Consider the following 15,723-nt stretch of genomic DNA (forward strand, 5'->3'; position numbering starts at 1 on the left):
ACTGAAATGGCAGACTCAGGTTTTGTATTCTGTCCAACACTGCAAAACTTAAAGAGAATGTAGGTGTAAAGTCAGATAAAAATAATGTTAACGACAGACCCAAAATGTGCTTATGTAGTACAGAATATGACCAGACAATAAGGTTATAATCTTTTAATAAAAACTTTGGTATCAAGAACTTTCTGTCCAATAAAAATAACTGCGTGACCCTTAATGATGTCATGAGTCACACCAGAGGGCCCACCATCTGTTTCTCCAGATCTTCTGGAAATAATGCAGGATCCATCACATTACCATGAAGACATACATGCCATTTACATGTATAAAAACAATTTCATTGTGCACTTAGATGAGGATTAATTTATATCTAAACACTTCATTCAATTCTGCCTTAAGAGTGGAAAATAGAATAAAAATAGTCAGTGCTACAGACAACCAAAATAAGTTACACTACAATCTTGATTTCTGTCTGTATTTGGTGATATTTGGCGTAGGTCTTAGAGTTTATGAATTTATATGTTCAGTTGTGTGCTTTTAAGATTTATTTTTGTCTGGGGACAGTGAAGTTAAAATCTTAATGGCTTATTCTCTGCTAATGTCAATTTTTCAATCACAGCTTCTGCATACAATCTGCATAGAAAATAGGATTGCAGATCGAGAAAATCAAGAAAACAAACAGTGGATTTCAGTTTCTCCTTATTCGCTGTTATCACAACAGGGGGGGGGATGGGCTTTAGAGGTGTAAAACCTTAGAATCAATCTAGCAGTTCAGGGGCAACAAGGTAATATTATGACCAAAAATAAAGAGAAACTAAATCTATAAAGATCCACTTTGCCCCCCTCAAATTGGTTTGTGTCCATATCTCTCAGGGAAAGGATGCACAGCAGCCACAATACCCCTGGGAAATACAGGACAGAGTTTCTAAAGGAGGGACAGACAAAATCTCTGGCCACACCTCCTCAAAGCTCATCTTTAAGCTTTGCTTCCTCTTCCTCCATTTCTGAAAGTGCCTCCTCCATTTCATCCTTTGTATCTTCCTCATCAATGTCTTCATCATCTTCGTCTTCATCTTCATCGACCTCGGTGTCTTGTTCTTTGTTCTTCTCCTCCTCTTCCTTTCGTTTCAAGTCATCTTGCTCCTGTTTCATTTTCATCTCTGGTTCCTGTGGGGAATATTTAGATAATCAAACACTGTCGCCTAATCTATTCAGTACCAGACCGCCAATTGCTCTGTGTGTTGTATAAATAACAAAATATGGCTTAAAAAGAATACCAGCATACCTTGGTCACACCCCATGTCTCCATTGTAATGTCTTCTGCTTCCTTCACATCGTCTGTGATAAGGAAGTTGTCAAAGATGGTACCAGATTTCACCTGCGATGATCAGAAACAAATGTTAAACTGTAGTTTAAGCATTACTATGGCAATAACATTACTATCAAAGATGATTACTTTCTTTCTCACCTGCCAAAGATCAAGACCTAAAACAGCAATTTTGTCAAACTTGTAGATGTTTGAATCAGGACTGTATTCAGGATTGTCAATCTCAGGATGCACCCAGGCTCCTTTGTAGTTGGGGTTATCGATCTGTTTGGGTTTCCATTCTCCCTGCAATACAAAAAAAGTATTCATCATCAGGGGAGCAAAGGCAAAGTGGAGGAAATATGAATCATTTTTCAGGCAGAGGAGATCACACTAAGCATAAGCCATAACTATTTAACTTTAGCCTACCTTATACTCTGGGTTAGGGATCATGGGTGGCTCCCACTCTCCATCCATATCCTCATCCCAGTCTTCAGGCTTTTTAGCGTCAGGGTCTGGAATGTTTTCAGGTTTTTCCCAGCTCTAAAGAAGAACAAAAAAATGTAACAAATTATGAAGATAAATTTAAAGTGCAAGACTGCTGGGAAAATCCCAGAGAGAAATAAGTGGAAAAACACTCCCCCTCCAGTTGACATTTGCTATGGACAAACCCTACCTTCCATTACAGCACCCTCAGTCAGTGCAGGGTACATTTTATGCCGGATGAATTCGACTTATTTTATTACTTATGATAGCAGTAAGCTTATTCACCTCTGGCTTTGTGTCATCAGCATCGTCAATCTTGGCACGATCATCCCAGTCCTCTGGTTTATTGGCTTCAGGGTCCTTAATGGTCTTGGGAGGCAGCAAGTCCCAGTCATCCTCCAGACTGCCGGATTCTACTTTCTCGTTATCAATCTTCACCTCATAGGTCTGATCTGGATTCAGGATCAGCGTGTACATGTGGGTCAGCTCATCATCCTGTAAAAAAACAAAAACAGAATTGGTTGAATCAAGCCACTGATGCAGAGGCAGTGCATGTTTTTATACTAGAAGAAAAACAATATTATTTTCAGAATTTAAAAGAAATACCTTGCACTTAATCTCTTTCTTGATGAGATGATTCTTGCCCTTGTAATTGAAGATGACGTGGACTTTCTTGGTGCTGTAGCCACAGATGTCAGGGCCTGGGTGAATAAATTGAACTCGTAGTTAAATTTATGTTCTAAATCCTGTTATTGTAACCATTTCATTATAGTCGTTAAATACCGTGAACATTATAACTTACCAAACATGATGTAGTATGTGGAGTCTCCATGCATGGCAGTCTGATCCAGGTCCGCAGGGAAGATCTTCACATATCCGCCACCACAGTCAATCTTTTGCTCATGCTTTACTGTAAACTGAATGACCAGAGGCTTCCCCTCGTTGCTGAAAGCATCAAAACGGGCAGAGGAAGCATAGAAACGAGCATCCTGGCTTGTTTGCAGACCTGAAGAGAAAGTGCAAAATAAAATGTTAGCAAACACAAGACAAAAAAAACAGGTTGTTCTCAGGCTAATAGTGTGAACGCCAAGGTAATTAAAACATACACTGGATGTCATCATTTTTTGCATTCAAGAGCGGTTTAGGACAATGCCGAGGCTGAGCTGGCTGTGTTTGTTTATTTATTACCTCAGAAAATATTCAAGCTGTAGAATAAGATTTTCAATTATTTACACCATCATATCAATTCAGGATTTTCCTCACAGACACATGTTTAACGACAGGTGCCTTGGTATCTCTTTAGCCATGACGAACAACGCATGATCAACCCTAAATTAATATTTATTTCCTCATTTAAAGTACGTGATTGACTTTTTTTTTTTTTTTTTTAGAATATGTGGATTAGAACACACAACATTTACCTTTGTCTTTCTCAGCATCTCCATAGAAGTTGCCAGCAGTTAGTTTCCACTCTCCGTAGTCAGACTTGTGTTTGGAATTCACCCAGCGACTCCTCCATTCATCTGCACAGAAAAGGGACCAGCAGGTTTGTAGAGTTTTAAACACTTGGGGGGGGGGGGGGGGGTTTACACCAAGCTACTTCCTGGAAATCATATTGCCCAACTGTCAATTCACTTGCATTAGCCAACTACTCTAACATGTTATTTATACTGTTATTTATCCAGCACGTTGCACTGCACCTTTACTGCTTCTTTTTGCACTTCTGGTTTTGCACTTTTTTTTTTTCTGCTAAAACTGCATTTCGTTGTCCTAGTACTTGTACTCTGTGCAATGACAATAAAGTTGAATATAATCTAATCTAATCTAAAATAGCTAAGGAAACATATGTATACAGGAATTTAGGCCACAGTTAGCCATGTAGGTGTCATTAGTATAGATACTATGTTTGCTAGCTTCTGGGCGTGGATGAAGTTAAAGTTAGTGACGCATTTTACACTGTCAATTGAACCAAAACATGGTGAAAAGAACAGACTTTCAAGAGAAACTCAAGGTGATAATTGTGTCAAAATGACGGCTAACAGCCAAGCTAACATGCAGTGAATCAACATTAACCTCATGCACAGCTACTGGTATACATTTCTGCTCCAAACTCACCACCGTCCAGAAACTCCTCCCGAAAGTGCACTTTTGCATGGACGCAGTACACTGCTAACATCACCGCAACTACACCCAAAACTTGCATTTTTCCCATCTCTGCTCAACTTTCCACGACTGCTCACGTCCTCGCTGAGTGTGGAGTTCCTGGCGAAGGAGGAAGAGGAGAGAATCTTTTAGAGTGGCTCTAGCGAACAGATGTACGCATGTGATTGGTCGACGGGGTGGTGCGCCTCGACCAATAGGAGGAGACCACGAAACGTATGTCCCCCTACAGAGCCCGATCCAGGATCAGTGACGTTTCACTCCTGTAGACTCCGGCAGCGCTCCTGTAGAGGGAGACAAATATAAAACAAATGTATAAAATATAAAATGGTCACCATGTTTGTAACTATGGCTACAACTGAAAGAGATACACGAACAATAACAATAACAACAATAATAATAATAATAATAATAATAATAATAATAATAAGATAAGATAAGATAAGATAATCCTTATAAGATAGTCCAGATAGACAGAGAAAAAAAACAACAACTATTTTAACTATTTTTAACTTTGTAAAATATAATATATAATAAATAATAATACAATCTTTTATTAGTCCAGATAAGACAAGATAAAAAATGAAAAATGAAAGGCCGTTCTTTTAAAAAATAAATATAAAATAAAACAAGTATTATAAATAAGCAATAAAAAAAACAGTAGAAAAAACAACAATAACTGAAATATTATATTTAGAGACAGAGAAAAAAAAAAAACTATTTTAACTAGTGAATGACTAGATAAATTAATTTTTAAATAAATGTAATCTAGAGAGAATAACTGAGTTTTTTACAGCAAAGGAGTTGATACTTTGTAAAATATAATATATAATAAATATATAATAAATAATAATACAATATTTTATAAGCAGTAAAAGTGGAGTTCTTCAAGATGGATGCACACTATTTTAACTATTTTTTTAACTTTGTAAAATATAATATATAATAAAATATAATAAATAATAATACAATCTTTTATAAGCAGTAAAAAGTGATTGGAAAGGCCGTTCTTTTAAACTGACAACAGTAGTAAAGAAAGACAAGATAAAAAATAAAAATAAAATAAAACAAGTATTATAAATAAGCAATAAAAAAACATTAGAAAAAACAACAATAACTGAAATATTATATTTACAGACAGAGAAAAAAACAACAACTATTTTAACTATTTTAACTATTTTTAACTTTGTGATTGGAAAGGCCGTTCTTTTAAACTGACAACAGTAGTAAAGAAAGACAAGATAAAAAATAAATAAATATAATATATAATAAATATATAATAAATAATAATACAATCTTTTATAAGCAGTAAAAAGTGATTGGAAAGGCCGTTCTTGGATAGGACCGTTGCGTCACCGTGGTAACTGCTAGAGCGGGAAGACAAGATACGCGACCGTTGGTTAAAAATAAAATAAAACGGATGAAAATTGATAATAAGCGGTTTAAAAACAAGAAACACCAGCGATAACTGGGGGAAATATTATATTTACAGACATTTAAAAAAACAAAAATGTTTGAACTGAGTTTTGGTAAGGGTAGTAAATATTTTATAATAATGTTAGCAAAGTTAAAAAGGAGGTAATTTAAAATATAAGCTAACGGCATTTTGCTAATGTCAACGTTTGTGCTAGCAAATGCTAACTCTGAGAACTGAGTTTTGGTAAGGGTAGTAAATATTTTATAATAATGTTAGCAAAGTTAAAAAGGAGGTAATTTAAAATATACTCATGTTAATCTAATGAACGTTAGTTAACGATATACATGGTTTTTTTCAATAACTTTATTGAGACATTTGTTCAAACATATAAAACACAAACAAACATGTAATTCATATTGAATGTTGTCTTTCATGTTAATGAGCTGAGAGCAACCGACGTTTTCTTTAGAACCTTCACTACAACGGACACGTCACATGACCGTTAGCTCCTACGTCACCAGGCTATGACGTATGTTAGGAAGCGTTAACTTGACCCTGCTTTTTTTTTTGCTTCTTTTTTTTTGCTTTTCAATAACTTTATTGAGACATTTGTTCAAACATATAAAAGACAGACACATACAAACAGCAAACAAACATGTAATTCATATTACGCCAGGGAAACTTGACCGTTCATAAAAGGTAACTGTTAACCCTCTAAATGTTAGTTAATCCTTCCAACATCATAATTGTAAGCTTGATGAAAAAAATACCTTAAACCAATTTTGGTGAAAAACAAAAAAATACACTATTTTAAGACCTCTTTGTGGCTTCATCATGAACCAACTAGTCTATGATGAGGCTCCAGCACTAGTGAATGACTAGATAAATTAATTTTTAAATAAATGTAATCTAGAGAGAATAACTGAGTTTTTCAACAGCAAAGGAGTTGATATTGCCGGAGTTCTTCAAGATGGATGCACACGATCTAAAGGCAAGCAAGCATGGTTGTCAGGTAAATTCATTTAACACTTTTATTGGATCATTGGTTTAGAACATAAGTAAACAAATCCTTTTAAGTTATTAAATGTGGTACAGTGGTTTTATTTGTGCAATTATAATTACTGTTGTTTACAACCCTTTTCTTCCTCAGGCCAAATACAAGCAGGCAAGAGAAGAGCGAAAGATGCTCCTCAACGCCGGACACAAGTACATGATTCACCTCCTGGCTGCCAGTCTGTACTTGGAGCCAACAGCAGTAGAGGAATTTATTTTAGATTCTACATCTGTGAGTTTTCCCATGAGATCCCATGAGTATCCTATAAAGCCCCTTTCCCGCTGGACAAAAAACCCACTAACCTGGCCTTTTGTTCAGTGGGAAAGGATACAATCGGCATTCATTCCTTGTACAAATGAATCTGCGGCGGTCTCAGGTATTTATCAGCTCCAACCCTGATCAGCACCCTGGTGGACATTAGTTATCGCCCCTTTTCTATTTCCATGCTATGTGACGTCATTGAAGTGAATAATTTATTGATCAAATCAACAGAGGTTTGGACAATTATTATAATTTGTTAATTTATAAAACATTCATTTAATACACTCTCCTCAAAGCCAACCGACTTCAATCAGACAACAGTATTTTTTTCTCCCTGATCTTCGGAAAACACACTTCATTTAAACACACAAAAAAAACCTCCTAAAAAAACATCTTGTTATTCTTTTCCCTGATCCGACAACCCCAACTATGGTGAGGGTTTGAAAGTGAGACTGAATAAGTAACAATAAAAGAAAAGTAACCACTGTAACATTTTCACTGTTCACTGTTTATTTTCTTGCTCAATAGCTGTGTGCTTTTGATAATTTCTTCGCCAAAGGAGGTTGTCAAACCATTTCCTTTGTGTATCAAGAGGCTGAAATCCCAGGAATAGGTAGGCGTAATTGCATTACCTTATTGATTGTATTTGTCCCCCTACTGGTGAATATTTAAACTTAAGTACACAAAATCTGTATCAATTTTACAGGTCCATTACTGTTTTTCATCTCAGTAAAAACAATTTGTATTTAATATGATTTCAGAGTGTGGACGCACATATCGTGGGACTACGAAAGGGGAAAAAATATTGAGGCTGTTTATAGCCGATCTGTCTCAGAAATGCCTTACAGGCATTTGCTGCACTTTCAGACGGAGTAGAGTGGACATTCCTGTGAATTTAGAAAGCATACATGAGGTAAGACAGTCATGAAGGTGTATAGTAGTGTGTCTGAGTAATTGTAATACGTCTATTGTTTTGTGTGATGGAGACATTATAACATTAAATTATTGTATTTAATAGCCAAATTGAAGTGGCATCACAGAATTTTTATTTATGTGCCAAAGGAGCTTGCTGCTTGCAAGTAAAAGATACTGATTCATTATTTAGTGATTATTACATAAGTCGAGCGCACCTCTCCTTTTTAGTGGATAAGCTAATGATAATTGATCTCTGTGTGCTACAATAGTAATATGTAACAGTTAAACATGAATGTCTGTTGTAAAGCCGTTAGATAATACTTTTTTTTGTGTTAAAACATAAGGCTACCTGAGAGAACATAAATCCGCCAAGGCTGAACAACTCTTTATTATACTTCATAATAGAAAACGTGTTAATCATAAATATGCATCTACATAAAAATCTTTCAAATCTTGGGAGTATTGGGGCTTTATTAAAGGATACATATCATCAAGGGACTGACAAATCCGGCAGTCCCTTGACAACTGAGTTAAGGCCTTTTAAATGCATCATGTTGCTGGAGTACTTGTAAGATTGCTGAAGTTGATGCTATCATGTCTGAGGAGGCTACAGTTTTTAATACTATTTAACGATACAGTTTTTACTCATTAGCACTCCTTCAACCAGTCGGATGAAGATAATCAGCATTGCCTGTATTCATATTGAAACACTGGCAACTATTTCATTGAAAACACCTTGCATTAGTAAGGTTGATGATTACTGCTGAAGACCATGTAACAAGTACTAAGTTAGATTTTTGGGGGACGTGATGGATGATATTGTCTTTGATGCTTTGTAGGAGATCTTCTTTTCGAAGATCGATGCCAGAGATGGCCTCCTGAAAGGAACAAGGAATGCCTTCAACTTTGTGCTACCAGCTCTTGATGCAGCTCAAAACTGGGGTGTCTTAGATAAGTCTAGACATGGAGAAAAAATTAAAAAGAATTTCAAGTACACCATAAAACGTTGTCTTAGCGCCTTAGATGGTAAGTCATTATTTCATTAAAGTTGTCAGTTACATTCTTTTCGATTTTTCTTTGAATATTGATGTTTAGAAGACATTAAAGCAGTACCATACATCAACCATTTTGTTTGGCAAGTCAGACTTTATTGCCTTGAAATTGACAATTGTTGCATTATCTGTTAACAAATGATATTGTTGTAATCAAATGGTAGTATTTAAGTAAAATTGATGATCTTGTACTTAGTTTTGTTTTTTGTACCCCAGACATCCAGATGAGCAATGAGAGTATTGTTCATCTGAGTACAGTCAGAGATATTGACTTCTCTACGTTGGCCTCCCTTGATGATATGAAAATTGCAGCTGCTAATTTTGACATGGTGCATCGACTGGAAGAAATTCTGATGCAATGGTATAAGCAAATTGAGCAGGTTGGTAAAATTAAGATTTTATTGTTATGACACTAACAGACGGTCAAATTTATGTGAACAGAAAGACGGTTTCTCCCAGTATCAACGATAAGAACTAAGACTCAAAACAATACAATGTCATTAAGAGCATGTTGATGGTATATGCAGTTGGTCCAAAATATAAATGTCAACTGTTAATAATGTTGGACATGGAACATTTTCCATTGTAAATCAATCTTAAAGATACAAAGCATATCACTTCCTAAATGAATCTTATTGTAGATAAGTTGATTGAGTTAATGCCCTGTAAAGAGAAATTGTAACCATTTTCTGTGTCCGTAATCATCAGGTCCTGATAGAAAATGATCAGTTAAGGAAAGGGGTTGATTCTGCAGGGCCACTGAGTGAGTTGGAACACTGGAAAAAAATGTCTTTAAGGTTCAACTCCATCATCAATCACATCAAAGGCTCAGAGTGTAAGGCAGTGGTAATGGTGCTCCATATCAGCCATTCCAAGATTATGAAGGTAAGGAGGCTTGAGTTTTAAACTTAAACAAAGTAATACCCAAATTAAGTTACACAGCATTTTTACAAGGTTCTTGGTGGATCTGATCTGACTATGGGTTAATGTGTGTAAAAACACAATATGACTAATTGATGCTGTGTAAAATCCCAAGACAAATGTCTATGCAAATTATATGGTAGAATGTTATAGTTGCATTAGCTATAGTAATTATCAAAACAACAATGTCCACAGTGTGTAGATGATCGTTCCGGGTGGATGAGAAATGCAATTTTATTTTCCAAATTTGTTACCATTGGGTTTTTTAAGGATTTCGTTCAAAATTTAACTTTTTCAACCATGTACCCATATAGAAGTGGCGGGAGCTGGATGCCAGGATAACAGATCGTGCCAATGAGGCAAAAGACAATGTGAAATTCCTTAACACATTGGAGAAAGTCTGTCAACCTCTTTACAACAGTGACCCGGTATGTCTAGTCAATAATTTCACATGATGAATAGCGAGTAATGTCTAAGGAAAGGTTATATTTGTCAGTATTTCATGATAATCTCCACAATACATAATTGTATACTAATATGTAGGAATATAATTAAGGTAAACGTTTGCTAAAAAATATGTTTTTGAGGGCCCAGTTTTAATTGCATTTTCTATCAAATTTTAGAAATAAAAATGTGTGTCATTTTAAAGGGATGTTTACATTCTACAGTCAAGATTAGTAAATCCCTATATAGTAGACTGAAACAATAACATAAAGCTATATAAAACATAAATGAGTGCACGTACACCATTTACCTGTATTGTGATACAGCCCATGTGTGCAGAGGGTGTAGGTTAAATTTGAGATACAGTGACCTCTAGTGGATATCAGGTTATAATGAAAGACACAGCAACTGTAAGAATACACATTTAAAAAAATACACCATTTTTTTTCAGAGAGGATATAACTAGTCTGACTAAACAAGTTATTGACAGTAACCACTATATAAGTTCTTGAAACTAATATGTTACCAAATAATTCTATGTTTTGCATCCTATTAGAATATTAGGGAGTATCCCATTTGTAGGATAGGCATTACTAATGACCCCTCCACATTACTAAGAGTAAAGAAATGTATTGGTAATATGTAACATTTTGCAAGATGGAACTTTAAGAACATCATATATTAATTCAAGTTTGTTACATTTTGTAAAGTAATTGTTCATTAGAAGGTTAATAATAGCATGGTTGTTTGATTCCAGGTCACCATGATGACAAGCGTGCAGAACGTCATCAATGCTATTCGAACGATTTACAGTGTTTCACTATACTACAACACCAGTGAAAAGATATCTGCACTGTTCATAAAAGTAAGTGTACTGTATTCAGTCTCAGAAAAATATAAGTTGTTCAGAAAATCTAAGGAACCAATTTAATTGAGTCCCTGAAAAAAAAATCCAGGTCACGAATCAGATGGTTACAGCATGCAGATCATATATTACTGACAATGGCAGATGTCTAATATGGGACCAAGATGCTGAAGATGTTGTCAAGAAAATGCAGGTGATGATGACACTTATTAAAACGCATATTGACATCAGCATGTAACTGTTTTCATATTCGTTCATCTTTATCTTTGGCAGGACTGTATCTTCTTATACCAGGAATATCAGTCTTGCTTCCAGAAGACAAAGAAAAAATTAATGGAAAACCCTGGAAAGAAGTCCTTTGAGGTTTCAGAGATGCAGATTTTTTGCAAGTTTGAGGGCTTCTGCAAGCAACTTGAAAAGGTGCAGTCCCACACTACATGTATAAATGTGAATTGCAGTTTTACCATAAGGCCTTGCCAAGTAACAATATGCAGTATCTATTGTAGATCACACAAATAATTGCAGTGTTCAAGAAGTTCAAACCTCTTGAAAAATCAAATATTGAGGGCATTGAGACTCTGGCCAGACAATTCCACACTGTTTCCATGAACATGAAAAGGATGCAGTATGATATGTTGGCTCCAAGGACAGAATTTGAAACAGATTTTAACAAGTTTATGACTCAAATCGGCCACATTGAGGTATGTATAGTTTACTTCTGTTCATAATCTGTGATATAGGTAGCTTCTATTCTGTCCCCATATCTTTATAAATCAAGCTTTGTTTCCAATGCAGACGGTCATATTAACATTTTGGCTATCCTTGTCTACAGAAACAGCTGCGGGCCTTTATGAGTTCATGTTTCTCAAACATCATCTCGTCTCAGCAATCTCTGGTCCTAATACAGCGGTCAGTATAATATAGTATAAGATTTTCCTCTAATTATTTAAGATGTGGATGATATTGCAATATAATAAAAAAAAATGAACACAGGTCTCATTACTTCCTTTTTGCAGTTTTCAGAGGCTGAATATACCCTGTCTTGAAACAGAAATTTCCGACCTTATGAGTCTTATTCTTCAGCATTATGCCTCAGAAGTAGAGTTTGTGAAAAAGGTATCACATTTTCATGTTTAAATCGATATTAATAAATATATTACAAAATGTATTGTCAAATATGAACTTTGACGTTTTTGATTAAATGAGCTGATCTGCTTCTGTACATTTTCTTTGCAGCTCTATGACAAACAGAGAGACGACCCTCCATTAGCTAGAAACATGCCTCCTGTGGCTGGAAGAATTGGTTGGGTCAGGCAGCTCTACAAGAAAATAGAGGAACCCATCACATACATTAAAGTAAGGCTACATTTCTCCTACCAAAACAACTTAACGTACTTTATTATTGTACTGAAATGTCCAACGTTGAATGTATCTGTTTCATTTACAGAAAAACTCTGACATCCTGTGCAGCTCTGAGGGACAAGTTGTGGTCAAAATGTACACCGAAACTGCAGCTGCGTTCGTAGAGTTTGAGTCTGTTTACCACAGAGCATGGATGGTTGAAGTGTCAAAACTTGACTATGGTTGGTTCTCTAGCTCTGACTTAATATGTTTATACCCTAGATGCACATAGTAATATGAATTTCAAATGCTTTTTCTCCAATTCTGCTTCTTAACAGTTTTGAGTATTACACTGCTGGTTCGTCACCCAAGGACTGGTAAATTCGTTGTCAACTTTGATCCTAAAGTCACTGAGGTCATTCGGGAGGCTAAGTGTCTGTTGAAGATGGGTCTGGAGATTCCAAAGCAGGCTTTGCGTCTGGTCAAGATGGAAAGCGAATTAAATACCAACCACCTTCGTCTACAGGTAAATCCTGACACCTTTTCACTGATGGATTGTTACCTTAATATAAAATGACTTCTGTGCCTTATATGTTTTTGTAGACCATTTTGGCAGATTATGACTCTACTTGTGAGAGCATTCCAGAGGACTTCACCAGCCTGATGGCTTCAAAGATAAAAAATGTAAGCAGTTTGTAAACACAGTAGATTTGAAATTAGAACATTCATTTATGTCATAAAATATCAAATTGATGAAATGTAGCTCATATCATGTTTTCATGAATCTAAACATATGAATCAACTCATGATATGCGCAACATGTCAGTGTAAACAAACATTTAGTTTCTTAACAAACAAAAACACTTGCACTTTCTGTTGGAAAAGGAATAAATCAGCGAATATGAAGCTTGCTACAGGAAGTGTGAATACTAGGTGTGGAACTAGCTTTGTCACAATTTTATTGCTATGGCTTTTGTGTCCTAAGGCGTTACTATTGCTTAATTTAGCAGTGCTTCCAGAGCTTCTTTTTGTTTCTATTTTGCTCTTATGTTTTTGGTAAATTAAAAGGTGGAATCTGTGCTACGACATGGGGCAGTGCTGCTCACCTGGTCATCCTTCCTCCTGGACAAGTTCTTCCAAAATGTTGATGCTGCTTTGTTTGAGCTCCAACATATTGTAAAGAAGGTATGTTACTGATTATAATTATTGAGCAAAATGCTAACTATCTTGCCGTTTCTGATGTGGATATTGCTCTTTTGGATTTGCGATGTAAAAAACTATAATGCAATTTGTGTTTGTATATATAATTACAAACACACCTATACATTTTTCACTTTTTATTTATTTTCAGGTGCAGGATATCTGTAAGATACACATTGGTGATATCCTTACAGACATCTCAGAGACTGTGCTGATTGAGCTCCCTGAAAATCATGGGTCTTCAGTGCAGCAATTGATTAACCTCAATGAGGTATGTACCAGGGCTCTTACTCATGATTATGTTCATATTCAGTTAAACTCTCGATCATCTTCTCTATTGATCGATTAGTTGTTTGGTCCATGAAATGTCAGAAAATGGTGAAGAATGACGATCAGTGTTTCCCAAGATGACTTCCTCAAATGCCTTGTTCTGTCCACAACTCAAAGATGTTCTGATGTTCAACTCTACTGTTTTGCTTTACAATCACTACCACAGCAGGCAGCTGTTTTTAGCTGTAAAAAAAAATCTAAAAGCCAACTGGACAGTATGTAGACACAGCTAGCTACTAGCTTGTGTACAAAGTGGAGCATTTAGCAATACAAAATTCAGATATTTACCTCAGAACTTAATACAGACCAAAAACAGGAGAGTTTTTGGTCTGTATCAACTCCCCTGTGAAACACTAGTGTAAATTAATGACAATGGCGCTCTGTAACTACTGTATGTGTAAATAGGCAACAGTTTGCTATCAAGTTAGCCATATCATTTTAGAAAGTGATGAAATATCAAAGTTGTTCTGCTGCCCCCAAGTGGCGTAAAAGGAAGGATTTGTTGTTTTTTAAAGGGCTTTTTCATAGAAGTGATGAAATATGTCTGGTTCCCCAATCCTCTCGTTATATCCTTTTTTAGGACAAATGTAAGGAGTGGGCAAAGACATTGGACTCCAAATGTAGTCATGTTAAGGAAGCAGTGAAGGAGCTGGGTAACGTGTTCAGGGCCATTTATGAATCAAAAGGCACCAAGAAGACTGCAGAGGAACCTGTTTCAGGTGCTCTTAACTCACAGTTTTAAGTGTTGCACACAAGTGGATATGATATACAACTGTTTTTAACTAACAGTCATACTGTAGCTAAAATTTAAATATATATGTGTGTATATGTATATTTTTTACTTCTCCATTTGAACATTTTTAGGACGGAGGAGTGTGACTTTCTCAGGAGAGAGCCAGAAGCTCCCTAAAGAGGATGAGGGGATGAGTTCAGAAGGTCCAGACAAAGATACAGCAATCAGATTTGAAAAGGTATTTTTCACATTTCATTTTTTTAACATTGCTCTCATATACAGTATATCAACAAATATGTTAATGCTTCCAATTAAAAATCTTAATTTCAGGAGTTTAAGAAGCTTTATGAATACTTCAGTGCAAGGGTATTAGAGGCACTGGTCAAAACAACAAAGCTATCTCTGGAGACCCTGAAAAGGAGAATTTGTGGCACTAGGTAAGAATATCTGTGTTATTCAGTACGTAAAAAAAGGCCAATATCTAAGAAATACTAAATGATCCCTTACAGATCAACTTTTTTATTTTAGTACTTACCAGAAGTCAATGTCTGAGACTAAGATGGTCTCACTAATAAAGTGCGAAGTCCAGCTGGTTATACCCAACGTGGTGAGTTTCTACTACTCATTGGTGACTGATTCCACCTCATACTACTTCTCTTTTACGAGTGACATAATCTAGAATCCCTTGCCAATGTTGTTAACCAGAAAATGCTGTTCTCTGTCTGATATTTGTTGTCATCAGGTAATGATTCCTACTGTAGATGAGATTCAACAAGCCATAAATCGACTAATTGACTTGGTGTTGGAAATCAGTAAGGGAATTGCATGGCAGCAGGACTACAGTCCCGATGGCGCAAAGAACAAAGGTAAACCGTTATTAGCATGCGCATAGACAGAAAAAAAAACTGAAAGACAACTGGACAGAAATGACATACTGTTTAATTAAAAAATATTATGAATATGTTGATCTTAAGCAAAGATCATCCTCTCAAATTTAAGCCAAAGTATATGAAGTTAGTTTAACGGAAAAACATTATTAATTTGTAGATTTCTTTGTTTAATGAATAGTTCAAATGTAAAATGTAATCTTTTTTTTTTTTTTTAATCTGACAGTTCAGTGAATAATACGTTTTCTGACTGAGATAAAGATGGACAGAGATGGACTGAGGGCGATAAAGCAGCACGATTTGCGTGTTTATATGTTTTTCATCAAAGATATTTTATGTTTGATAATGTCACAT

At 35.6% G+C, this 15,723-nt stretch overlaps 2 protein-coding genes across 2 annotated transcripts in view; one reads left to right on the forward strand and one right to left on the reverse strand.

The window, feature by feature from the left end:
• Positions 1 to 138: 138 nt before the first annotated feature.
• On the reverse strand, positions 139 to 4,074 carry calr3b (calreticulin 3b). Its single transcript, XM_054624135.1, has 9 exons — positions 3,905 to 4,074; positions 3,211 to 3,312; positions 2,592 to 2,795; positions 2,396 to 2,490; positions 2,075 to 2,284; positions 1,733 to 1,846; positions 1,466 to 1,609; positions 1,283 to 1,375; positions 139 to 1,164 (listed from the first exon to the last, which is right to left on the reverse strand). Exons 1-9 carry the CDS (start codon positions 3,999 to 4,001, stop codon positions 961 to 963), a joined length of 1,263 nt encoding a protein of 420 aa, XP_054480110.1. The 5' UTR covers positions 4,002 to 4,074; the 3' UTR covers positions 139 to 960.
• Positions 4,075 to 6,336: 2,262 nt separating this feature from the next.
• Positions 6,337 to 15,723, forward strand: part of LOC129089384 (dynein axonemal heavy chain 8-like) — a 33,787-nt gene continuing 24,400 nt past the window's right edge. The window contains 25 exon segments of the mRNA XM_054596802.1: positions 6,337 to 6,378; positions 6,517 to 6,651; positions 7,210 to 7,294; positions 7,443 to 7,594; positions 8,436 to 8,622; positions 8,865 to 9,028; positions 9,357 to 9,533; positions 9,884 to 9,997; positions 10,771 to 10,878; positions 10,970 to 11,071; positions 11,152 to 11,298; positions 11,385 to 11,579; positions 11,711 to 11,787; positions 11,895 to 11,994; positions 12,115 to 12,234; positions 12,326 to 12,461; positions 12,558 to 12,745; positions 12,823 to 12,903; positions 13,288 to 13,404; positions 13,571 to 13,690; positions 14,330 to 14,468; positions 14,614 to 14,720; positions 14,813 to 14,919; positions 14,969 to 15,089; positions 15,225 to 15,348. Of these exon segments, the coding sequence (XP_054452777.1) occupies positions 6,337 to 6,378; positions 6,517 to 6,651; positions 7,210 to 7,294; positions 7,443 to 7,594; positions 8,436 to 8,622; positions 8,865 to 9,028; positions 9,357 to 9,533; positions 9,884 to 9,997; positions 10,771 to 10,878; positions 10,970 to 11,071; positions 11,152 to 11,298; positions 11,385 to 11,579; positions 11,711 to 11,787; positions 11,895 to 11,994; positions 12,115 to 12,234; positions 12,326 to 12,461; positions 12,558 to 12,745; positions 12,823 to 12,903; positions 13,288 to 13,404; positions 13,571 to 13,690; positions 14,330 to 14,468; positions 14,614 to 14,720; positions 14,813 to 14,919; positions 14,969 to 15,089; positions 15,225 to 15,348 (3,145 nt within the window).

Source organism: Anoplopoma fimbria, chromosome 3, assembly GCF_027596085.1.
Source record: "Anoplopoma fimbria isolate UVic2021 breed Golden Eagle Sablefish chromosome 3, Afim_UVic_2022, whole genome shotgun sequence".
NCBI lineage: Eukaryota > Metazoa > Chordata > Actinopteri > Perciformes > Anoplopomatidae > Anoplopoma > Anoplopoma fimbria.